The sequence below is a fragment of the Carcharhinus amblyrhynchos genome, unplaced genomic scaffold (assembly GCF_965287045.1).
Source record: "Carcharhinus amblyrhynchos unplaced genomic scaffold, sCarAmb.v2.hapA scaffold_39, whole genome shotgun sequence".
NCBI lineage: Eukaryota > Metazoa > Chordata > Chondrichthyes > Carcharhiniformes > Carcharhinidae > Carcharhinus > Carcharhinus amblyrhynchos.
The window spans coordinates 8423641-8449345 of NW_027649780.1; the positions used below are offsets into that span (position 1 = coordinate 8423641).

The 25705-nt window shown below is 41.5% G+C and overlaps 1 gene segment (V, D, J or C); it reads right to left on the bottom strand.

Moving 5' to 3' along the window:
- Positions 1–397: 397 nt before the first annotated feature.
- LOC145363626 (Ig heavy chain C region-like) lies at positions 398–16918 on the bottom strand. The segment is given in 7 exon segments: positions 398–858; positions 2085–2393; positions 3319–3624; positions 4612–4911; positions 15134–15184; positions 16446–16751; positions 16873–16918. Coding segments are annotated over 7 exon segments (1710 nt in total).
- Between the last annotated feature and the right edge of the window lie 8787 nt (positions 16919–25705).

Sequence of the window (25705 nt, forward strand, 5' to 3'; positions counted from 1 at the left end):
TCAACAATTTCACTCCCCTTCTCTCTGACAGGGGGATTGTTCCTCCATGTTTCTGTGTGACCCTCACTTCAGTTCCCAGTGGGTTTGGTGCAGCAGCTTAAAGCTCACATCAATGGATAAAGGCATGGACAATGAGAGAAGCAGGAACACCGAGATCTAAATGTTGTGTTTGTTTGTCAGAAGTGTTGAAACAGTAATATTTCTCCTCAGCGGAGGAAAGTCGGTGAAGATATTTTGCAGAATCCTGTAATGAATATACTCTACTGTATCTGGGTGTATCTGAGCTGGGCGCACTGGTTCAACAAGACTTGGGCCAGAGACCTGAAAATATCTGACTCAAACTAAAGATTTCTAATGGAAGTAAAACTGAAAAAACAATTTATTAAGGAATTGTGAATTTCATTTATCGTTGGAGGAAAAAGATTTTATTCTTTTTATTGAAGTTTTTAATGTAACCGAGTGATTCTCATTGACATGAATTAACGGTGTCCATCAGTGCAAGAGAAATGTTCACAAAACTGGGTTTACCGCTGGACTTGTCAACTGTTCTGTTGATGATCTTCAAGGGGATGGCTTCATGTCCCACCACACAGGAATAAGAAGCGCCGCTGGACCATTCCTCTGCTGCAATGGATAACAGGCTGTACATGAAGAAGGAGCTATTGCCGTTCTCCGCCACCACCTCGGTGTTCCTGTAGTTCCCGGGATTCACCGGCTTGTCGTTGACGGTCCACTTGACGAAGATCTCTCGGGGGGAGAAACCTCTCACTAAGCAGCTGAGGGAGACGAATCTCTGAGCGGAGACTTCTTCTGCCGAGGGCAGGAGGACAGAGACGGACGGTTCCCGCGGATTTGGATCTGCAGAAAATGTACAATAAATGTCAATAAACTGGAGAATTCTGGAGACAATGAAACCACTGGTTAGATACCAGGAAAATGTGCTTCGATTTTGATTTTAAACGTTTCCATTTTTGACTTCCAGCTTGGAGGGGAGGTGAACACAATTGTTTTCTCAAATAACTCAGGGGGTTGGACTGGAAAGTTTCAGAACATTTACAGCACAGAATCAGGCTATTCGGCTCAACTGATCTACTTTTCTTTTTGGTTTTCTGTTTTTTTTTGCTCCACATCAGGCTCCTCCCTTCTGTTTCGATCTAAACCCAATAACATCGCCTTCAGTTCACTTTTCGTTCATCAACACATCAAACTTCCCCGTAAAAATATCAATCGGCCCAGAGTCGTTTAGTTCAGGGGAGAACATTAATACGCTGCATATTAAATATTGACTTGTACACTTCCACTGAGATAGACACAGTGATGCATTTACATAGAAACATAGAACAGTACAGCACAGTAGAGACCCTTCGGCCCGCAATGTTGTGCCGAGTTATGTCCAAAACCAAGATCAAGCTATCTCACTCCTTATCATTCTGGAGTGTTCCATGTGCCTATCCAATAACCGCTTGAAAGTTCCTAAAGTGTCCGACTCCACTATCACAGGACGCAGTGTATTCCACACCCCAAACACTCTATGAATGAATAACCTACCTCAGACATCCCTCCTATATCTCCCACCATGAACCATAAATTTATGCCCCCTAGTATCAGCTACATCCACCCGATGAAATAGTCCCTGCACGTCCAATCTATCTCTACCCCTCATCATCTTATAAACCTCTATTATGTCGCCTCTCATCCTCCTCCGCTCGAAAGAGAAAAGCCCCAGCTCCCTCAACCTTTCCTCATAAGACCTACCCTCCAAACCAGGCAGCACCCTGGTAAATCTCTTCTGCACTCTCTCCAATGCTTCCACATCCTTCGTATAGTGAGGTGACCAACACTGAACACGATATTCCAAATGTGATCTCACCAAGGTCCGATATAGTTGCAGATAACTACATAGCTTTTAAACTCAAACTCCCTGTCAATAAACGCTGACACACGATAAGCCTTCACTGTTCTATCCATTTGAGTGGCAACCTTCAGAGATCTGTGGATATGAACCTCAAGATCTCTCTGTTCCTCCACATTCCCCAGAACCCTGCCGTTGACCCTACATTTATTGCTTCAATCTCTCAGCTCACCTGTTTCCTTGTGGATAGATGTTCTTAAAGGAGTCGGCAGATCCTGATGGCTCACCACGCAGTAAAACACAGCCCCACTCAGCCAGGATTGTGTCGAGATGTTTAATTTGCTGATCACGCTGTCAGGATCCTCTCCAGGCTTTTCTGCAATCTCTGATTTCAGATAATTCCTGTCTCGGATCCAGGACACGTTAACTCCATAAGGAGCATTGGAAATGATGCAGGTTAAGGTCACGGTCGCCTCCAGTAAGACCTGTTCTATTGGTGGTGGTTGTATCTTCACTGTGGTATCATGGCACTGGGAAGGATCTGTGAATGAGAAATGGAAATCAACCCTAGTTCCCCTTCAGAAGCAGGACAGCAGTCTTCAGCCTGAAGGAGGCGAAGTCGCCTTTAATATATCAATCTCTAACTATCGCCTTTCAACTTCAATGGAGGATGAAAAGACAGCTTGTTCTATGAACTTATTCCCTTTATTAAACATTGTAGCAGCGGTACCATTTTCATGAATCATCATTGCAGAATTCCCAAACAAATACACCATCCTGAACTCAGGAAATAAATAAAAAGTACTGGCTGTTAGTTTATAAATAGGATGGATGCACTTTCCAAAATTTTACCCCTATGCTGTGACCTGTGAAAGAATTCGATCCCCACTGTCTCTCTAAATCTTACCAGCTGTCTCAGGAAAATAAAGCTGACATCAAGGCCATCTCTCTCCCTATATTACTCCAAAACGGAAGGGGGCACTCTTTCAAGGGGAGGCAGTGGCATATGGTGTTATCAATAGACTTGTAACCAAGTGCAAGACTCTGGGGACACAGATTCGAATCTCACCACTGCAAGTTTTAAATCTGAATTCTATAAAAATGTATAATTAAAAGTTGAAATTATTATCATGAAGCCATTGCTGTAAAACCCCTTCTAATTCAGAAATCCTCTTTAACAAGTAAATCCGCTGTCTTTATCTGGCCTGGCATGCATGTGACTCCTGACTCACAGCAACGTGGTTGACACTGAAGTGCCCTCGGGTTTGGGAAATGAATGCACATCTCATGGAGGGATAACAAACAATTGCCTTTCTGATGAAATTCTAAATGAGGCATTGTCCTAATGCAGCAAACTACATGAGAACAACTTCGAAGTTGTTTTATGGTTTGTACCAACTTTAATAGATCCCTAATTCCGGTGAACATCGGAATGATATATTTTGCCCACTGTTTAAGTCTCTTACCCTGAGATGCGCTGATGTTCTGACTCTGAGTGAATCCTTGATGAGTGACCTGGCAGGTATAGACCGCTTTGCTGAGCCATTCCCGCGCGGAGACTGTCAGCCGACTGCTGGCCGAGAAATTCCTGTTCACTTGACAGGCGGGAGAGGTGACAATTCCTGAATCCATGGGTTCCCCATTCTTCAGCCACTTCACCGTCATTGACCCTGGCTGGAAATCGATGATTGAACAGACGATGGTTGCAAATTTCCTGCTTGTGATTTCTTCATTGGAACTCACAGTGAGGATAACAGTTGGGGGGATATCACCTTCAACAAACACATGTTTAGACATTACTTGAAAATTCAATTGACAACAGTTAAAATTAGTTGTTTTATCTGAGCGCCAGAGCTGCCGATTTGAGAATTGTATCCATGGTTTTGTTGAATTGGCAGGGAAATGGCGAATAGAATTCAACCGTCAAAAGTGTCACGCAATGCATTTGCGGAGGGCAAACAAAGCAAGGAAATATTCAATAAAACAGAAGGCTGAGAGAGATTGAGAAAATACAAGACCTTGTAGTGCATGTCCACAGTTGTTTTTAGATGGTAGGGTAACTGGACAAGTTGATCAAGAAAGCATTTTGGATTAATTCCTCCAATGTGTGAGGTATTGAACACAAAATCAGTGATGTAATGGTGGGGCTGTATAACACACCAGTTAGGCCACGTTTGGGTTTGCTGCACAGTCCTGGCCACCACGTAGCAGGAATGACGTAATGACTCTGGAGAGAGATGAGGTTTTCAAAAATGTTGCCAGGGCCTGAACATTGCAGCCATGAGGCTAGATTGGATAGGCAGGAGTTGTAAGCAAATTACATGACCAGAAAAAGAGGAGGCTGAGGCGTGATGTAATTGTGGTTCACAAAATTATAATGGACGTAGGCAGAAATAATTCATTCCCAAAATGCAGGGCTCAATAACCAGGGAGCATGGTCATTTCAAAGATATCTGGATCTGCATCTCAAGTGCTTTAACCTGCAAGGCTACGAAGCAAGGGCTAGAAAGTGGGCTTAAAATGCATGGCTAGTTTATGTGTTCTCGCTTCTGGCCAGCACAGACATGATGGGCGAAATGGTCTCTTTCTGCACCGTCACATTTCAATGGTCCTCTGATTTTGAGCGACTTTTCAGTCAGTAGACATTTACTTGGATTTTGCACAATTTTTTTTTCAGAATACTACAAATCAGTTATAACTAAGATCTTACACAGTTCAATCACAGCGTCCCTCTCTTACCCAAGTTTCACAACACTTACATGGCATTTCAACGCTCTTGACTGTGCCGCTGTGTCGAACCTCACAGTCAATTTTGGGGCATTCTCCCGCTGAGTCGCTGATGGTTAACTGGCTGCTCAGGGTGTAGGTTCCCTTAGTGTTTCTCACTGACGGGTAAGTCTTAAACCCAGAGGAGATCTGCTGCCCATTTTTCTTCCAGGTCAGTTTGGAGACATCTGGAGAGTAATCCATCGCCAAACATCCATAGGTGATGGAGCCGTCGGAGTTCTGCTGCTGACAGGAGGAGACCAGGCTGTAGAGAGTGGGCGGAGACGGTGTTGCTGGGAAAGGATAGCCGATTGAACAAGTTATACTCTCATTTGCGTTTATTAAGTCATCAAACATGTTGTTACAAATATGTTTCTATATTAGATATAGCTCTTGGTGTTAAAGGGATATGGGTAGAGGTATGGATTAGGTATTGACGAGCTCTGACCAAAGTGAATGGTGGAGCAGGCTCAAAGGGCCGAATGGCCTACTCCAGCTGCTATTTTCTATGTTTCTATCTCGAACATTGATTAGAATTATGAACTTATCCTAATATTTCCCGATTAAAACCACGTCCACCTTTGAGATTATGTTAGTTCTATGTTTGGGAATCGCCATCTCTGTAGAAACTCATATCCCTGTTTCCAACTCTATCAGATTAGGAAGAAAAAAACATTCTGATATTCTCAAAATGACATATCATTCATTGGATTAACAGAGAAGAGCTACGATTTTCTCCATTATTGCAACAACTATTTATTTATCAAACACCAGCACTTTGTGATGAATGAGTTGTCTCTTCATTCATATCATCCACTCACCTGATGAGGGAGCTCCAAAAGCTCGCGATTCCAAATAAACCTATTGACTGTAACCTGGTGTTGTGAGAATCCTTACTGTGCCCACACCAACCTAACGCCGGCATCGCCACACTAGTTTTGGAAATTGCCTGTGTTCAAACTGATAGATGCCCCTTCCTCTCTCCAACTCACTGCCTCTCCCTCCACAAAACGAAGATTCGTGACTTTGCGTCAAAAATACCGACAGAATGAATACTTACTGAATGATCAGGAATCTCTAAATGTGATTATAATTTCAAATAAATGCAACATTGACTAATTGAAGGATCATACATTAATAGCAAGAGTTGGCCATTCGGGCCCTGAAGTCTCCTCCATCATTCACTGAGATTACACATGAGCTGATTGTGGTGCTAGCTCTATTTTGAACCTCCTTTCTCCGCCAGTCCGTCACCCGCTCTCTTCCCATTGTCCCCAGCTCTTTGCCCCTTTCCCATGGCTGTCTGCCTTTCACCGTGGCTTTTTTCCCCTTTCATGTAGCTCTCTGTATTTCCACTTGGTTCTCTACACTTCCCTCCAGCTCTATGCCCTTTCCTCCAGCTCAGCACCCTACGCTTTCCCCCAGCTCTCTGCCCTCTGTCCCTGCTCCCTACCCTCTTTCACCTTTCCCCCAGCTCTCTGACGTTTCCCTCTGACTCTCCTGTCCTTCCCTTGCGCTCTCTGCCCTTTCCACCTGACTCTCCTGCCCTTTCCACCTGACTCTCCTGCCCTTTCCACCTGAATCTCCTGCCCTTTCCCCCGACTCTCTGCCCTTTCTCGTGCCTCCCTGTCCTTTCTCCTGGCTGTTTCCCCTTTCCCTGGTCTCTCTACCTTTCCCCCCACCTTTGTCCTTTCTCTCGGCTCTCTTCCCTTTCACTGGTCTTTCTGCCCTTTCCCCTTGTTCCCTGCCCTTTCTCCTCTCTCTCTGCCCTTTTCCCCGGGTTTTCGCGTTGGTGTCCAGCTGCGTGCCCTTTCCCTCGCCTCTTTGCCTTTCCCCCGGCTCTCTGCTGTTTCCCCTGGCTCTCTCCCTGCCCCATCCCCGCTCTCTGCCCTTTCCCACGCCTCCTGTTCTCCCCTGACGCTTTGCCGTTGTCCCAGGCCCCGAGTCCCCAGTGATTCCCTCCAGCTCTCTGCACTCCCAGGGCAGCTCCCACATTTGAACATCCAACTGCCGCTTGAGATCTTTCTTCTCTCTGGTTGCAAACCTCCCCACACAGATTCAGTGAGTGTGAGTGAGAGAATGTGAGTGCGTGAGGGTGAGTGATTGAATGAGTGAGAGTGGATGAGTGACGTTGTGTGAGTGACAGAAGGTGGGTAACTGAGAGTGAGTGAGTGAAGTTCTTTGACTGAGGATGTGTGATTGAGGGTTAGTAAGTGTGGGTGAGGGTGAGAGAGCGTGAATAAATGAGGGTGTGTGAGAGAGGGTGGGTGTGAAGGTGGCTGAAGGTGAGTGAAGGTGGCTGGATGAGTGTAGGTAAGCAAGAATGAAAGAATGAGGGAGAGTGAGTGAGGATGTGTGAAGGTTACTGGAGGTGGGTGAGTGAAAGTGAGTGAATGAGGGTGAGGAAGTGAATGTGACTGAGTAAGTGAGGGGTGAGAGAGAGAGAGTCAGAGTGTGTTATTGAGGGTGGTGTGTGAGAGTGTGTGAGGGAAAATGAATGTGGATGGGTGGGAGAATGAGGGTGAGTGAGTGAAGGTGTTTGAGAGAGGATGAGTGATTGAGGATCTGTGAGTTAGGGTGCATGAAGTTGAGTGATGGTGAGTATGTGAGGGTGTGTGAGTGAATGTGGGTGCGTGAGTCTGAGTGAGTCTGAATGGGTGAGATGGCATAAGTGTGTGTGAGAGAGAGGGTCATTGAGCTGTGGGGGTGAGTATGGGTGAGTGAGGGTGGGTAGGTGAGTGAGTGTGAGAGAGAGTAAGTAAGACTGGAAGAGTGGGTAAGTGCGGTGACTGAGTGAGTGAGAGTGAGTGAGATTGGATAAGTGAGCGTGGGTAAATAGGGTGAGTGAGTGAGCGTGAGTGAATGGGGTGAGTGAGTGAGGGTGAGTGAGAGTGGACTAGTGGGATAAGTGAATGAACGTGACTATGATTGTTGGTGTCTGACTTAGGCTGTAAGTCAGTGAGTGAGGTTTAGTGAGTGAGGTTGAGTGAGTGATGGTGTATGAGTGTGGGTGGCTGAGTGACAGTGAGTAAATGAGGGCGTGTGAGTGAGGGTGTGTAAGGGTGAGTGCGTATGAGCGAGTGAATGTGGGTGCGTGAGTAAGGGCGTGAGAGTGAGTGAATGGAGGTGAGTGAGCGAATGTGAGTGAGTAAGTGAGGGTGTGTGGATGAGTGAATCAGGGTGTATGATTGAGGTTGAACGAGTGAAGTTGAATGAGGGTTTGTGAGTCTGGGTGAGTGAGTGAGGATGGATGAGAGTGAGTGAGCGAATATGAGTGAGAAATTGTGAATGAGTGTGTGAGTGTGTGAGCGTGAATGACTCAGGGCGAATGAGGATCAGTGAATTTCTCAGGGTGAGTGCGTGCAGTTGAGTGTGTGAAGGTAAGTGTGTGAGGGTGGATGAGTGAGCAAGGGTGAGTGAGTAAGGGTGAGTGAGTAAGCGTGAGTGAGGATGAGTGGGTGAGCGTGAGTCAGTGAAGTTGAGTGACTGGGGATGAATGATTGGGGATGAGTGAGTGAGGGTGAATGAATGAGGCTGAGTGAGTGAGATTGTGTCAGCAAGGGAAGGTGGGAAAGTGAGGGTGAGTGAGGGAAGTTCTCTGAGTGAGGATGAGAGATTGAGGGTGAGTGAGTAAGTGTGGGTGAGGGTGAGAGAGTCAGTGAGCCACCTCCTCCTCTTCCTCTCCATCGATCTTTTCCCGATTCTCTACATTCATCAGCTTTCAGTAACAGGGCTGTGTAAAGTCAGGAATCAGTGTAGATCACCGGGCAGCTGCTTTAATGTCGGTGCCTTTCTTTAAGAAACACGGATCAGTGAACAAATAGACAGACTGAGGGAGCTGGAAGGGAAGCTTCCAGCAAAACTAGGATCACACAGGAATCAAACACCAAGTTTACACCAGTACTGGAGAGCCAGGCGGACTTGTTTGTGTGTGTTTGTGTGTGTGTGTGTGTGTGTGTGAGAGAGAGAGAGGGGTGTTTAGGTGTGTGTGTGTGTGTGTGTGTGTGTGTGTGTGTGTGTGTGTGTCAGAGAGAGAAAGAGAGGGTGAACGTGTGTGTCAGGGTATCTGTGAGTGATAGACTGCGTTTGCATGTGTGTGAGAGACAGTGGGCTGCGATTGCAAGAGGGGACAGTGTGTCTGTTGGAAAGCAAAATAATACGTTCATGAGTGTGTGAAAGTGTGCATGGGATTGCGTGTGAGAAAGATCTGTGCAATGTGTGTGGGTGACAGAAGCAATGTCTTTGTGTGTGTGTGTGAGCGCGAGTGTGTGTGTGTCAGAGAGAGAATTTTCGTGTGTGAGAGAGAGACGTTGTGTGTGAGAGGGTGTCAGACACATGAATACTTTTGCACGTGTGTGAGACTGATCTGTGATCTGTGTGTGCAAGAAGAGTGTGTGTGATAGAAAGGGTCTGTGAGATAGAGTGTGTGTGAGAGAGTGTGTGTGTTTGAAGAGTTATTCTTTATGTGTGTGAGAGTGTGTCTCTGTTCTTCAAAGTGTGTGTGTGTGTGTGTGTGTGTGTGTGTGCGGGCAGAGCATGTGTGAGCGAGAAAAAGTGAAAATTAGACAGAGTGGATGTGTGAGTGTGTGTGAGTGAAATAACTGTTGAGAGAATATGTGTCTGTGATAGTTGGAGTATTAGAGAGATACATTGCGTACACATGTGTGTTCGTGTGTAAGAGGCGGAGAGACGGTGTGCGTGTGATAGAATGATGTTTGTGAGAGACAGAGTGTTTGAGAGCAAGATTGTGCTGTGTGACACAATGCGTAAGGGAGTGAGCGTGTGAAAAGAAATGTGTGCCTGTGTGAGTGAATGCGTCTGCAAGTGTTCGTATGAGAGAGAGAGCATGTGAATGAGTGTGAGACGGAGAATATGTGCTCGAGACTGTGCTTATGTGAGAGATTGTGTCTGTGTGTAAGAGTGCGTGTTAGAGTGTGTGCATGGGTCTATGTTTGTGAGAGATTGTTTGTGAGACAGCTAGTATGTGAGAGCAAGAATGTACAGGTGCGACATAGTGTGTGCAAGAGAGACAGAAATATATGTGTGTGTGTGTGTGTGTGTGTGTGTGTGTGTGTGTGTGTGTGTGTGTGTGTGTGTGTGTGTGTGTGAGAGAGAGAGAGAGAGAGATGCGTGCGCAAGAGGAATTGTGAGAGCGTGTGCGTGGATAAATGTGAGATAACAGCGTGTGTGACAGAATGTGGGGGAGACGGTCTGTGTGCGAGAGCGTGAGACTGTGCTTATGTGAGTGTGTGTGTCTGCGTGTAAGAGAGAATGTGTATGGGGTTGTCTGTGTGAGTGCTTTTGTGTATGAGGGTATGAGAGACTGAGAGAGCGAGAGTATTTGTATTTGAGAGAGAGTTTTTGGACCGTGGGAGAAAGAGAATATATGTGAGAGATATCGTATGAGAGAAGAAGTAATTGGACGTATGTATGTGTGCATGTGTGAGAGAATATGAACGTGTGTATGTGTGTATTTATGTGTGTGAGAGTGTGTGATGTGTGTAAGTCTCTATCTGGCTGATTCAATCTGGAAAAGCAAACTCACTCCACACGTACTCACGCACGCACACAGTAAGTGGGAGTGACAAGTGAGCACAATAGGGGCTGCGGGGCAAAGGTTGGAAAAACATTTAAATCTTTCGCAAGTCTGTCACAATTGAATAATTTCCTCTTTCCTCAAGGAGCGAAACTTGTAAAATCTCACCAAATTTGACACAATCCAGGGCAAAGCCACCCACAAGATTACCCGCCCCTTCATTCACCCTATTCGCTCTCTCCATCACTAACAAGCAGTGTGTATTATATACAACATGCACTGCAACAATTCACCAAGGCTCCATAGAATACACTGTCCAAACCCGCTGCCTTTACATCCTAACAGGACAAGGGTAGCAGTCACAGACAAACACTATTAGCTGCAAGCTCCCCTCCAAATCACACACCATCCTGACTTGAAACAATATCTCACTTCATTCATAGTCGCTGGGTCAAAATCCTGGAACTTTCTGCCTTCCAGCGCGGCGAATGCCTGCAGCACATGGACTGCAGTCAGTCAAGGATGTTTCATATCAACACTTTGTGAAGGAACAATGAGGGAATATTAAAAATTCTGGCCGAGCAAATGACTCTTAAACGCCTTTAGAAGATTAAAAACAAGAATTGGACCCTTCAACTGTCATACTAAACAGCTCAGGGGCTGCTGTAGTATGGAGCACAATGTAGTAAATCTCACTTTGTATTTGCTCATCGAACATTCCCAAGGCCGGTACATCATTGCTTAAAAATTACCCAATTCTCCCTCTGTAGTCTGAAGTTTCTGCTCTCTCTGATGGTCACAATATGCCTTAGGGACCTCATTTCTGAGACAGCAAGTCAAATATCAAGTCAAACTGTCACATTTCTCACAGATACAAGTGTATTGAAGAAATAAATCAATTTTCACTCCCCGAAATACAGCAGAAGGAACCAAAAGATTTACAGCCAGTCAGGGAGACTCCTGGTCCCAACACAGTGATCACGCGTACAAAAACAGAACAAACACAAACGGTGCAACAGTCGAGTTCTCAGCAGGTTGTTCTGTTCAATCTGTAAATTTCATTCAAACTGTTGGATTCTCATTGATCAATGGTCAACTTACAACAACAGATAATCAATAACTCATTTAAAATTAAACTGATATTCATTTGAAAACTCCCTTCGACTTTTAATTATTTATCTCTGTCTGTATCACCTCTCGAAAACAATGTAAAATGTAATTTCGCTGAAAATGAGCAATCAAAAAGAACAGATTCAGGGCAGTTGAATGTCCCTAACAGAGATGCAGTGACACGGTAACAGTTCAATGTCCCTTACAGAGATGCAGTGACACAGTAATAATTCCATGTCCCTAACAGAGATACAGTGACACAGTAACAGTTCAATGTCCCGAACAGGGATGCAGGGACACAGTAACAGTTCAATGTCCCTAACAGAGATGCAGGGACACAGTAACAGTTCAATGTTCCTAACAGAGATGCAGTGATACAGTAAGAATTAAACTGACCAAGAAACATTTACACTGAAAATCATTACCTGATTCGATCTAATTTCTTAATTAAATGTAATCAACAAAATAATCAAGGCAAAATACTTTATCGAGCTGAGCATAGCTGAGTAAAGAAATGTTTTGCCTCTGAATTCATTTTCGATACAATTAAATATTCTCTAAAATGGATGATATTTTATACGCCGGTGCACTATTCAAGGTCTTTTGTTTTGGATGAATTAGCACCAATATTATATTTTGTTATTATTAATTGGCAGTTAGTTCTCCTGTTACTGGTTTGTACTCCGTAATAAAATCAGTTTTCAAGCATTCAAAACTTGTCTTTGCCTGGAACATTGTGAAATAATTAGGTTCCAACTAAATCTTAAACAATAAACTTCAAATTACTGAGTGGAAATATTCAGACATCTGTAATTCATTTGCTTAAATCGAATCACATTATAAATGTTTTTCATTTCCACTTTTACTTCAGATGTCTTATTATAACCTACAAACGTATTAAAAATGCATGCTTCTGAATTTGTATTTGCAATAATGGCCTGGCAGTTTGAGATCAATGAAATTGCTTCTTGGATTTAATAATTTAGACAATCCATATAATTTAGTTACTGAACATATCGTTTAATTTAAGAAAATCTGAATTAAACAGTGAAAAATTCAATGAGGATAATTGATTCAAATCCTGTCCAACGCTGAAACGTGATGCACAAAATAAGTCGAGACCTTTTCTTCTGTATAACATTTAATAAGAATTGAACATAATGCTCAATTAGAATCAATTCCTCTATTCTGTCATTTATTCATCCAATAATTCGATTTTGTGTTCAGCAGTAATGGAGACAGGATGTTATTATTAGTTTTATAATGTTATCATAATATTTTTATCTGAATTAATCTTTTTGAATTTCAAGTATTAACTTGTCAATCTCTAGCCAGTTTCTGTGGACACCTTACGACAATTGTAACACCGTTATAAAAACAATTGCTTAGTGTTAGCGAATTCCACCTGTCAGAAAACTGTGTTCACTCTGTCAAGTTCATTCAAACTGAGGGATTCTAATTGATCAATTGTCACATTACGGCAACAAAAATCAATAACTTATTTTAAATTAAACTGATATTCATTTCAAAATTCCTTTCGAATTTTATCTACCTCTCCCTGTCTGTCTCAAATCTCGAAAACTGGACAAACATTTTTTTCTGAAAATGAGCACCTCAAATGTAACAGATTTAGGGTTGTGTAATGTCCCTAACAGAGATATAGTGACACAGTAAGAATTATAATTCATGATTTATTTTAAGCTGTGAGCATCAGTTGACATGAATAAAATGCTCTAACATTTTTTTCCGATACCCGTTTGTTTTATCCTAACAAGGATTTTTAAACGTATTTTGTCTCTTTTTTTCATTTAGCTGGAAAAACTGTAACCACCCAGGATCACTGAGCTTAAAATTGAGAAACACCAACCCATTTCACAAATTTTGAGATGAGATTAGTGATTAATTATCTCGGCATCTAACTACAAATTACTTGGAAGGAATGTTGAGCCTGCACAGAAAGGATGTAATAATCGGACACAAAAATTGCCAAATAGCAACGTCTTATTCTCCAAAACTCATATTTAAGTGAATGCGAACTTCATCGGGATATAACAATTAATGCAAAGTATCTCGTTGAACTGAGCGCTGCTGTGGAAACAGCTTGTTATCATTGAAATAGTTTTTGAAATTATCACAAAATATTTCCAGCCTAGAAACGTTTCTGGTCATGTTCGTTGTGTGCAACGCACAACAGAACTATTAGGAGGGATTAATGAATAATGGTATGAATATAAAATAAACTTTGTTGAATATGGAGTTATATTAGCGATTTAAAAATGTTTGCTTTATATTCATTTCACGGTTAAACTTGGTAATGAGAAGTTTTTAGTTACAGTAACGAGTTAGTGTCCGAATGAACGTTGTATGTCATGATTTATTTTAATTTGTATACGTTAGTTAAAATTTAAAAAAATGCTGCGATATCGTTATTTTTTTCCAAAACCTGCCTGTTTCCTCCCTACAAGGATTTTCAAACATATAGATTGTTTACACTCAACCAGAAAACATGTAACCGCTCAGTGTCACCGAGTTTATACACTGCAGAAACAATGCTGAAACACCAAAGCATTTCACACACGATAAACATTCACAGTGACCGAACCACAGAACCTCCTCAACAGAAACACACCAAAACACATCAATGAAGGAATGAACCCGTTTCACCGGGACGCAACTCAATTATGCATCCAACAAAATCAAAAATATCATTGCAAGAAAATCTCAATATCCAATCCAGCAAACCAGCCCGTCACCAAATATATGAATGGCTAAACTAAACAGAAATCTGGAATAAGAGCAATAGCATTGCGAGGAGGTGGAATATGTCTAACAAATTAACATTGAAACTTTACCACATTTTATTCATATTGGGCCATATTTCAAACAGATTTCAAACGTACTTCAACATTTGGTTAGTAAAAGCTGCAGCCATCTGGTGCCACGGAGATAAATCATTACATGTACCCCAAATTGTAAATGCAATGGCAAAGTACGTTTTGGACGAGTGGCATAAACCGTGATTTGGTTTAACAACAATTATCAGTTATAATTTTTAAAAATACAGATACAATAAGGCCTGAATTCTCTGTGCAGGCATACGTCAAATAGTTTAAAACTCGCAGACTTTGTATTCAATCATAAACCGTATAACAGCTCAGTATCACGGAGTGTGAACAATGCAGAATCGCCAAAACACTTCACAAATTTTACTTATTCAATGTCACCCAGACAGACAATCTCCTCACCAGAAAAATGCATCACTGAGGGACTGAACCCCTGTTCGTGCAGAAGCAGTTCAATTCTACAAACAGTTTCAACAGAATCAAATTTCATATTGACAGAAAATCTCAATTTAAAATCCAGCCAATTCGCCCATCACCAAAGTAACTAATAATCACAATGAGCACAACAATAACATAACAAAACCAGCATTGTCAATAAGCGGAACATGTTCATGACATTAATGTAGAAACTTTAACACATTTTGTTAAGATTAGGTTAGATTTCAAGTACTTATGGAGTAGATGGTGCAACTCGCAGCCACTAGATGTCACCGAGACTAAACATTGCAGAAACACCGAACTGTTTAACAAAAGGAAGGCATTTAAAGTAACCCAGCCACACACTGTCCTCAGCAGATAAACACCAAATCACAACAAGAGACTGAATCACTCAGTATTAACTTTTGACAAATAACAGTAGAATTCTATAACCTCCATTTTAAGCAGGAGCACGTCAAACATTGTAACGATTTTCAGCACAGAATCCATCAAACCACATTTCAGTGAACAAGTGAATTAATAAAATCGAGAAAAATATAAAACAAAAACTCAAATCAAACACTGACTAAATAAATGGATGGCTCTTACCTGTAGTCACCGTCACCATGGTCCCTTGTCCCCAGTAGCCCATGATGTCACAGTGTCACATTCTCTAGGCCGCGTCATGCAATAACCATCCCTGCACAAAATGGACAGAAATCCATCAGTATTTTTTTAAAAAAATAACAAGCCAGAGGGAAAGTAAATCACTGCATTTTCATGGAATTATTATCGTACTGGTGGATACCGTTCGCTTTACGTAAATAACCCTAATGTTTTATATTTCACGGAGGATCACATGATCAAGATATTGAAAACACTAACTGATAATCAAATAGTTATCATAAATTTTCCATATTAATTCTCGTTAGTTGTTTAGTGCTGGGACACACATAGTACAGCACTATAAATATAATAAATAATATAGCACCGTAGATAATGCTGGATTGTAAAACAGAGCACTGCCCCAGCCTCGGTCAATTGGTGCTGAGGGGTTTTTGTATTGACAGTAACTGCTGTGCCACCCATGTATCACAGTGAGACACAGCATGTCAAATACTGTGCCCGCCTGCTAACTGGAAAATACAGAGATTTAATTCCACTGTTCTCTCAAAAATCTGGTTCTGCCTCATCCATGAGCGAATGAGTGAGTTATTTCAGCCTGACCTGGTCATTATATTTATAAAGGATATCGGATTGCCTTTAATCTCTCTGTGTAGATTTAGCACATTGGTCAATATAGATTTTACGGGAAGAGTTTTATACCTTTTCACAAACTAATATTACTTCCACACATTATTTCATTGAAGCCTCGTTTACTTTGAAAATTCTGCCGTGGTACTGATTACCAATTTGAACAATCTCTTTCTCTGAGGATTTTGTATGAGGATGTCGCTGTGCTCAGCACTGTGACCCACTGGAGTATCACAGTGACACACACCCGCACAAAAACTGCACTCACTCTGTTCAGTGCTGCCGCTCAATATGTACTTCAAATAAAACATTATTTCGAACTAATTGACAATTTATGCAGCAGTTTACAAAACACAATCTAGAATCACCTCCTCCAAGTATCAGAAATAGTAAAACGAGCATTATATCCAGGTGTGGAATTGCTGAACTTGTTAACAGTACATATAAACAGAGTGAAAATCTCAGCCCATTATGTCTGTGTGTTTCGTTGGTTTAATGTTTAATTTTCACGATGTTAGGTTTGTCAGAATAGCATTGTGTTTTGGTTCTGATCACTGTCGTTATTATTATATTTGAAACAGATACTGACCTCCAGGTTACGATGGAAGTTGCTGAATTCCCTCTCGGGCTGTTCTTGTTCGGGCCCATCCCTGGTTCCTCTCGCTGTGGTATCCCGCACAGTAATAGATGGCGGTGTCTTCGGTCTTCAGCCTCGTCATCTTCAAAGAGAAGATGTTGTTTGAAGTGTCTTTGGACGCAGTAAATCGATCCTTAATTGCTGGGGCGTAGTGGTTGTCAGATGAACGATAGTAGTAAACCAGCCACTCCAGCCCCTGTCCGGGAACCTGTCGGATCCAGTTCATGCCGTTGCTGCTGAGATCGAAGCCGCTGGTTTTACAGGTCAGCGTCAGGGAGCCTCCGGGACGCCCGGTCTCTGTCTCTGGCTGAGTCAACACAATCTCCGACTGGACACCTGTAAAAATAGATTTAAAAAACCCGAGGATTAATCCTGGTGAAATGATTGCTGACTTTGCAACAAAAATTGAGACAGTAACAGTGAGAGACTTGGACAATTACAAAAAAAAACTACTCACCGGATAAGAAAGTCATCAACAAACTGAGAGAAATCGCTGACTTCATCTTTCTGGTGATTTGGGGGAAATGGTTATGTCAGGAACTCAGTGAACAAACCAGCTCCCGGACTGTTGGATTCCGGTCCCACTGAGCGGTATTTAAATACCCGGCAGAAGGGGGCGGCTTTCCAGGCGCCGCCTGTTGATTCCCTGCTGGAGGCGGCGACTGGATCCACGCCTCACCTTCCACACCCCCAACAGAATGGACTCCCAGATTTGCAATAGGTTAATGTTAAAATGGACATTTTATCTGCGTTGGGATATTTGTTTGGCTGAATATGTTCATTGTAATGTTCCCAATATTTCTGATGGTGATATTGCTGTTCATCATCTCTTTATTTTTTTAAATCTAATTCCATTGTAAATGTGGTATTTTTATTACCACGCCCCTAACAAGAACACAAATCTAAAAATTATGAAATAACACTTTCGGAAAATAAAGAAACCGTCAGTCTATTTTGCAACAATTTCGGATCTCTGTCACATTACAATAATAAAGCATAATTTAGCGGAATAATTGTTATCGATTTCTGAAACTAAACGCGTGGAATATACAAAGTGATTCTATTTACAGTGTGGATGGCTATCACTGTACAATTTGTGTTTGGAGATGAAAAGAAACTCACACAATACAATGATTCTCCTTGTATTTTTCAAACTGCCCCAATCTCAAAGATAACCCTTTGAAAATAATAAGAATGCCTCCTTCCTGATATTTAAATAGTGACTTGACAGAGAAACACAAAATTAAATCAAATTTTGACAGAGAAGTTAATGAATCGGAACGGATACGGGGATCATTAAAGTTCTTCTTCAGCGTCCAGATCACTGCAGCTCACTCTCTTGGCCACCGGCTGTCTAACATTCACCGGTTTTGGGAACACAGCATATCAGAACTTTGCGGCACATTGCACAATGTCACAAGAATAAATGTTTCATCTTTCATTGAACCAAGTTATGAACTGATCATTTCTCCACTCACTGGCAGCAAAAAGAGGAATTCCTCAAAAACAGAAATCAGATTGTACTGTACAATAGAACACGGTGCAAACCAGTGACGCTGCTGTTTAAATGGGGTGCAGAACTTTCACAATATTACAGGAAGCTCCGTTGTTCGTGTCAGTTTTATGATGTTGTTTTAATATTATTTCATGCCATTGCACTGATTTCAATTGACTGGGAAATTGGTACGATCAACATCTCTCCCTCGCATTTCATGAAGTGGTGAATAAACAGACTTTAATTATTAGAATGGCATTGACTTGGAAGTTATACAACTATAAAGCATCTGGCCACTTTATTGTTTTGCGATACTATTTATTCACATAATGAACTGGACATTGAATGAAAATATCTGATTACAGTGATCACGATTTAAAATATGCCTTTCTTGTGGGAATGAAACATTTATTGTTTAAATGGCTGAATCCCATTTTTTACCATTCAGATTCACGCTAATCTGTCCCAGATAGTATTTGGCAGCAATCCAGGCTGCTGTCAAATGCTCGAAGTTATTGACAGGAAACTTCTGGGGGTGTTTGTGCAGTAGGTCAAAGATCTGTTTCCTCAATACTGACCGCTTGGCTGCAAGGCAACTTAAAACCCTTCAAGTTATCAATGAGGCCTGCTTATAAACAAATCTACCCAGCAACAGGATTGGAGACACTTTAATTTTTTTGAAGTTGTAAATCCAGATGATTTTTTTCTAATCTCGAAAGAAAGGAAAGCCATGCAGTTTCTCTGGCACCCTGTTAGCATCAATGATGATTTTTCTAACACATCAGGATATTTTGATAGATGGATAGAAAGAATTACAGGCAAACTGAGAGTTGTCTCAGAGAGAAGATACATGAACATGAATGGATTTTTTTTCCCTTTATCTTTCTATGGGATGTTTGGTTGGAAAGACCAGCACATTTTGCCTGTCCTAAATTCCCTTGAACTGATTGGTTTTTAGGCCACTTCTGAAGTTATTAAAGAGTCAGCTATTTTGCTGTCCATCTGGAGTCATAGCCTTGTGCGACCAGGTTACGATTGCAGATTTCCTCCACTGGGGAATCAGGGAGATTCCAATGGTCGCCTTTAGTGTCTATTCCAGATTTATTAATTAAATACAAATTCTACCAGCTGCAATGGCCTGAGTTAAATCTATGTCCTTACATCATTGTCCTGGGCCTCTGGATCACTGGATCAATTAAATTAATATTATGTCACAATCTACGCAAACAATAAGTGTCTGACTTTGTTGATGAAGGAATGAATGACATTTGAAAGAATGATGGTTGGGTGAATGATAGTTTGATGCCTGAATATTTTGACTGAGGATTCAGTGAATGGTTTGATGGATGCATTGATAAATGGCATTGAAAGATGCTCTTCTACATTCCCATCAGCTCCTTTATTCCATTTGTGTCAGTCTAATGCCTCCAGTTCTTCCAGAATGTCTGGGTGAAATCCATCTTGAATTTATCAGGAGTTAGCAAGCTTATCCTCACGGAGAGAAGGACGAGATATTCGGCTCAGATGCCAGGAGTTCTGCGGCGAACAGGTCATCTCCTGAATTCCCAAACCCTATCCATCATCTACAAGGCAAAAGTGAGGAGTATGAACAAAGAATAAAGAACAGTGCAGCACATGAACAGGCCCTTCTTCCCACCAAGTCTCTTCCAACAAAGCTGTTTGAATATTCTCTACTTGCCTGACTTGTGCCACTCAAAAAGCTCAGTGCCACGCTGGAGAAAGTAGGTGTCTCGAAGAACACCCCATGCACCAGCTTCCCAAAGTTTGCCATCATATTCTCAAAGGAAATTATGGTTTGGACCAAAAGTTGAATTAATCAGTGACGTCAAAATCCCATGCAGTAATGTTAAACATATCATATCTCTGCTTACATTTAACTAGCCTCTGGCTCTGTCTGTGTAACACTAGGCTCTGCCCGGATCACATTCCAGAAGATCCCATTTAACCTCTTCGTTTCTACACTCGGCTCAATTTCAGGTGTTCATATAGGAGGCAGAGGCCCTGTTAATATTATAATTTCTAATTTATGGCTGCACTTAGCCATGTCTCTTCTAATCTAACAGGAGGCCAAGTCTTAATTCTTACTGCCTCAGAACATTTACCACTCTATACTAAACTGGAAATAATGTCTTCATGCATTACACATGGTTCTATCACAGTTATTTTGCTAATAGTTCATTAGATTTTAATAATCTATGTCTTTTTATGTTAATACTGCATCAGTCCATATATCTGATTATGTTAATGCTGCATCAGTCCATATATCTGATTATTTAAGACTATGTCATGTCTCAGTTTTATTGTACTTTTCAATACCTCCTCATTGCTGCATTGTCCGAATCTCAGTGTCTATCATTCTAGGGCCTGTATCAACAATTACTATGCATAGAGCGGGTTCTGTCTCAGTTTATATCATAAAAAGTCTGACAATACCAGGTTTTAGTCCAACCGATTTATTTGACAATAGATTCACAAGCCTGTGTTGTCAGACTTTTTACTGTGTTTACGCCAGTCCAACGCCGGCATACCCACATCAGTTTATATCAGCCAAAGTACTGTGTTAGTAATTATCACTAACACACTGGACTATGTCTCAGTTGAAACCTGTCTCAGTCCTGTATCAGTAATTATTACTAATGCACTTGGCTCCATCTCAGTTCATACAAATCTCGGTCCAGTATCATTAATTAATCGGCGCTGTCTCAGTTCATGTTACAGAAGTTCCTATATCAGTAAAACTGCGCTAGACACTGTCTCAGTTTTATTTTCCTTGACAATGTCATTTTTAGGAATGTTTCTTTCATGGAATGTGGGTGTCATTGGAATTTGGCATTTGACCATCTCCACATGGCACTCGGCACTAACTCTTGAATCAGGCCCCTGTTTATATTAAAATACAGCCTGGCTCTGTTAATACTCTGCTAGACCAGAATTCAGTTTACATTGCGCACGACGTTCTCTCTGGTTATGTAATATTTGATACTCACCCTGCATATATTTCAATAGACTGTGTCGATTTTGTTCCTGCACTTAACAACACTTCCCTTTGAATTGTGTTTATTTTACTCCACGGTTTTGTGAGAAAAAGAGATAACATGTTGGGATTTAAAAAGTTGCTATCAGGTAAGATCCAGAAACGAGCAGTATTGGATCACTAGTATTTTATTGTTGCTGTCTTGGAGGGCCGACGGGCCTTTTCATGTGCTGTAATTTTCTTTGTTTTTTTGTTCTTTATTAACAGGTCATGCTACACAGGGCTTTCCACTTTCAATGCAGCCAGCAGAAATAGATTTCAGGTATCTTCTTCTTTTCCACTGCCGCAAACCTCATAGAGTTTGCAGTTGCAGAAGGATGCAGGGAATTGAGTTCCCGAATCACTTTCATCATTACTGGCATTGACCAGTGCAGTAAGACTGAGACCATGTCCAATGCAATATCAACGTGGACACGGTCAATTGCAGAAATAAGACTGCATCCAGTTTGATACAAATAGAGACAGGTCTAAATTAATATAAACACATACAACGCCTAGCTTAATATAAACAGAAACATGGTGATGTATAACAGAAACATGGTGATGTATAACATAAACAGGGGCAGCTCTAATTTAGTATAAACAGATAAAACATTCAGTTTAGTATGAGTAGAGACAGACAATATAAAATTCTACGTGCAGTATAAAAAGAGTTAAGGTCTAGTGAAAAATAAACAAAAGCATGGCCTCATAACATAAGCTGACACGGAGTAAATTTACTGTGATACAAAGAAACTGGTTCAATCCCTATGGCATTTGTACAGACGGCCGACTGTCCCATCAAAAACCTATGGGACAGTAGTAACATGGGGTTAGCTGCAGAATGCAAAGTACCCTCTGCATTGCCAAATTAAACACTCCCAAGGCAGGAATAGCATGAGTTACATACAAAGTGAATCTCCCTCTACATTATCCAAATCAAACATTCCCAGAAGAGTATACTCTCTAGAAACAGAATGAAACTCCCTCTAAAATGTCTGCTCAAACGAAGTGAGGGCAGAAAGAGCGTGGACTCTTTTCTACGTAAAATTTCTTCTGCACTTTTTCTTTAGAGATTCGGAAGGCAGGTTTAAATTAATGTTAGTTACAGGGGAAAGATCGTCTACATAGTTCCATAAAGCACACCCAGGTCAGGTACAGCAGAGATTAGACACGGATTAAATCTTCCTGACAAAGGCATATCAAACATTCAAAAGGCAGGTACAGTGAGTTTAGATGCAGAGTAAATATTCCTCTACTCTGTCCAGTCAAAAACCTAAGGACATTAACGGCATCGGCTAAATATAGGGAATGATCCTTCGATACTGCTACATCGAATCCTTATCACTCGGTACAACTGAAGTTAGATATGGCAGAAAATGTATCAAGTATTTCAAGTTCATAGACTGCTCAAGAGATCTTTTAGAGTAAATCTCACTCACGGATTCCAATTTATTGAATTATATTCTTTGAGAAGCCTATATCCCTGGCTGAGAGAATACATTGGGCAGATATTGAATTTATGCTGGGGAGTGAAGACGATGAACCATCGTGGAGAGACAAGACACAGAATCAGATAGGAGAAAGACAGAGAAAGAGATGCAACACAGGAATTTTACACAAACACATTTGCCGTGTCATTATATTTCGGGATCAGAGGGATTATTTCCTAATTCTGAACATAGATATCATTATGATGTTTTTCCTCACCTGACTGATGAATAAATAATATTGAAAAACAACCATTACTGGAATCCGTTGGTTGATTTGCATGACTGCCTCTATTTCTGTGCTGTGTTGGTGGGGGAATATTTGTTGTGTTTTTGTCAGTCAACATCTAATTCGGAATTTCTATTTTTGCATTTATTTACATAAATACCTCACTGTTTACAATGAAACGTTCGTGATAGCAAAACCAGATAAACCGTCACTTATTGACCAGTTTCAACTCAAAATAGCGGTTTATTTTAAGAAAATTAACAGTTGGTTCAAAATGAATAGAAACTTTTTGAACATTCATTATACCAGTTGTATTTACTTAAAAAAAGGTACATTCCATTTCAGAATTAGTTCTGAAAGTTCTGATGTCACAATTAATAAAGCATATATGAACAGGTAGATATTCTACTGAATGTTAATTTGACTGAGGACTTAATCTGTTTAAATTAGACAAGTTAAATAAAACAAAACAGATCTGATGTCTGAAGTATTCCTGTCACAAATAGTGATCAGAGTCACACGAGGGAAGAATTAAAAATCCGTGTGATTATCATTAAGAGATACAATTAGTTTTGCTGCCTCCAAGGCGACAGGGAAGCGGGTTCGATTCCAACCCTGGGTGACTGTGTGTGGTTTTCACATTCTACCCCTATCCATGTGGGTTTCTTCCGGATGCTCCGGTTCTCTTCCACAGTCCCAGGATGTGCAGGTCAGTGGATTGGCTATGAAAAATTGCCCGTTAGCGTCCAGTAATGTGCAAATTAGAATCATAGAATCCCTAAAGTGCAGAAGGAGACCATTCGGTTCATCAGGTCTGCAACAGCTATCCAGCAAAGCATCCTTCCCAGGCCCACGGTGGATTGGCTACGTTAGATTTCCTGTTAGTGCCCAACGATGTGTAGGATCGTGGGGTTAACCCTGTGAATATGTGTCATTGTCGGGATACGGTGAAGGCTGGGCCCACTGCAGACTTGTTGGGTCAATTGGCCTCCTTTTGAACTGTAGGAATGCTGTGATTTTATGCTGCTAGAAGATTGACGATATTCGCATTAATCTCAGTACTTCCGAAGAATTACAACTTTCATTTTGGTGGAACTTGCATTTATGGACCACTTTATCCGTCCTCAGGCCGTGCCAACGTTCTTGAAACTCACTGATGTACCTTTGTTGAATTTAGTCACTGCTGTAATGTTGGAAAAAAGTAGGTAATTTGCGTACAACTTCCCCCCCACAAGATGTGATAAATGGCCAGTAAATTTGCGAGTTTATTTGAAGGATGAGGATTTGGGTAGGATTTGGGCAGAACAGCCTTACTCTTCATAATTCTATCAAGAGATTTTGCATCGATCTTAAACGTGAATCTGGTTCTCTCTCTGCTGATGCCCATTGAGCTGCTGAGAAGCACTTCTGTTGTTGGAGTTTGAGATTTCCGGAATCTGCAGCACTTTACACTGTTTTTATTGATCCTCTGGATGTGAGCATCACCAACATTAACTGTCCATGCTGAGAAGGTGGTTGCGAGCCACTTTGTTGAAACCTGCCCTCTGGATGATTTTATTGTTTGACTTTCCAATAGCAGCTTTGATACAACTGGATGGTTTGCTGGATAATTTCAGTCGTGGCGAGGCATCGTTTTCATCACAGTGGAACTGTAGGACAGACAGGGGAAAGATAGGAAACTTCGATTTTCATATTATTTCCAAACAGACGATGTTGTTTGAGGTACAAAAGTAAATTATTGCGGATTCGACAATTAAAACCAAAAGAGAAAATGCCGGAAAATCTCAGCAGGCCTGGTAATATCTGTATGGAGAGAAAAGAGCTGACGTTTAAAGTCCAAACGGCCTTTTGACAAAGTTTTGACAAAGGGTCATCTGGACTCAAAATGTGTTTTATGTCATAGAATCCCTACACTGCAGAAGGAGGCCATTCGGCCCATCTAGTCTGCACCAAACACAACCCCACCCAGGCCTTACCCCCATACCCCTACATATTATACCCACTAATCCCTCTAACCTCCGCTATCCTGGACACTAAGGGGCAATTTCTTAGCATGGCCAATCAACCTAACTCGCACATCTTTGGACTGTGGGAGGAAACCGGAGCACCCGGAGGAAACCCACGCAGACACGAGGAGATTGTGCAAACTCCACACAGCCAATGACCTGAGGCGGGAATCAAACCCGAGTCCCGGCAGCTGCAAAGCAGCAGTGCTAACCACTGTGCTACCGTGTTTTAAGTACCTTTGGGTGGAGAAAATTGATTCTGAATCCCTGGGGCGGAGGAATTGTCAGTTGATCCAAGACAATCCTACAGAAGAAGACACTATAAACATTGTCCAGGGGTCTATGGGACCCAGACCATCCAGTTGCTGCCAATATTCAACGCGTTGGCTTTACAGCTCAGTCTCAGGGAGCCTCAGGGTTCTGCTCTGACTGAGTCAACATAACCTCCCATTCTATAAAATATTTGTTAAAAAATGAAAACAAAACGCCACACACCCTGGATATCCTCTCTCACCTTTTTACACCGGGAACAAAATTAAAAAGTATGAGGACACCTTCAAACCGATTAATAAACAACTTCTTCCCTGCTGCAATCAGACTTTTGAATGGACCCACCCCGCATTAAGTTGATCTTTTTCTACATCCTAGCTATGACTGCAACACGATATTCTGCAGTCTCTCGTTTCCTTCTCTATGAACAGTATGCTCTCTCTGTATAGTGTGTAAGAAACAATAATTTTCACTGTGTACTAATAAGCATGACAATAATATATCAGATGAAACCAATCAAATAAATCAAAAACCCTGGGGATTATTCCCGGTGAATTGATTGCTGACACTGTGATATTCCAGAGCTAGACTAATGCTGAGGCAGTAACAGTGAGATCCATTGTCATGTCTCTCCTGGTCCAAGAGGTGAAATTGCATTTGAGCCTCTGTTATAGGGAAAAAAAATTAATTGTAAATTAAGTCACTTCATTTATCCTCCTCTCCACAAGGGAATAGATATAAACAAGATGACATTGCCTTATGAGGG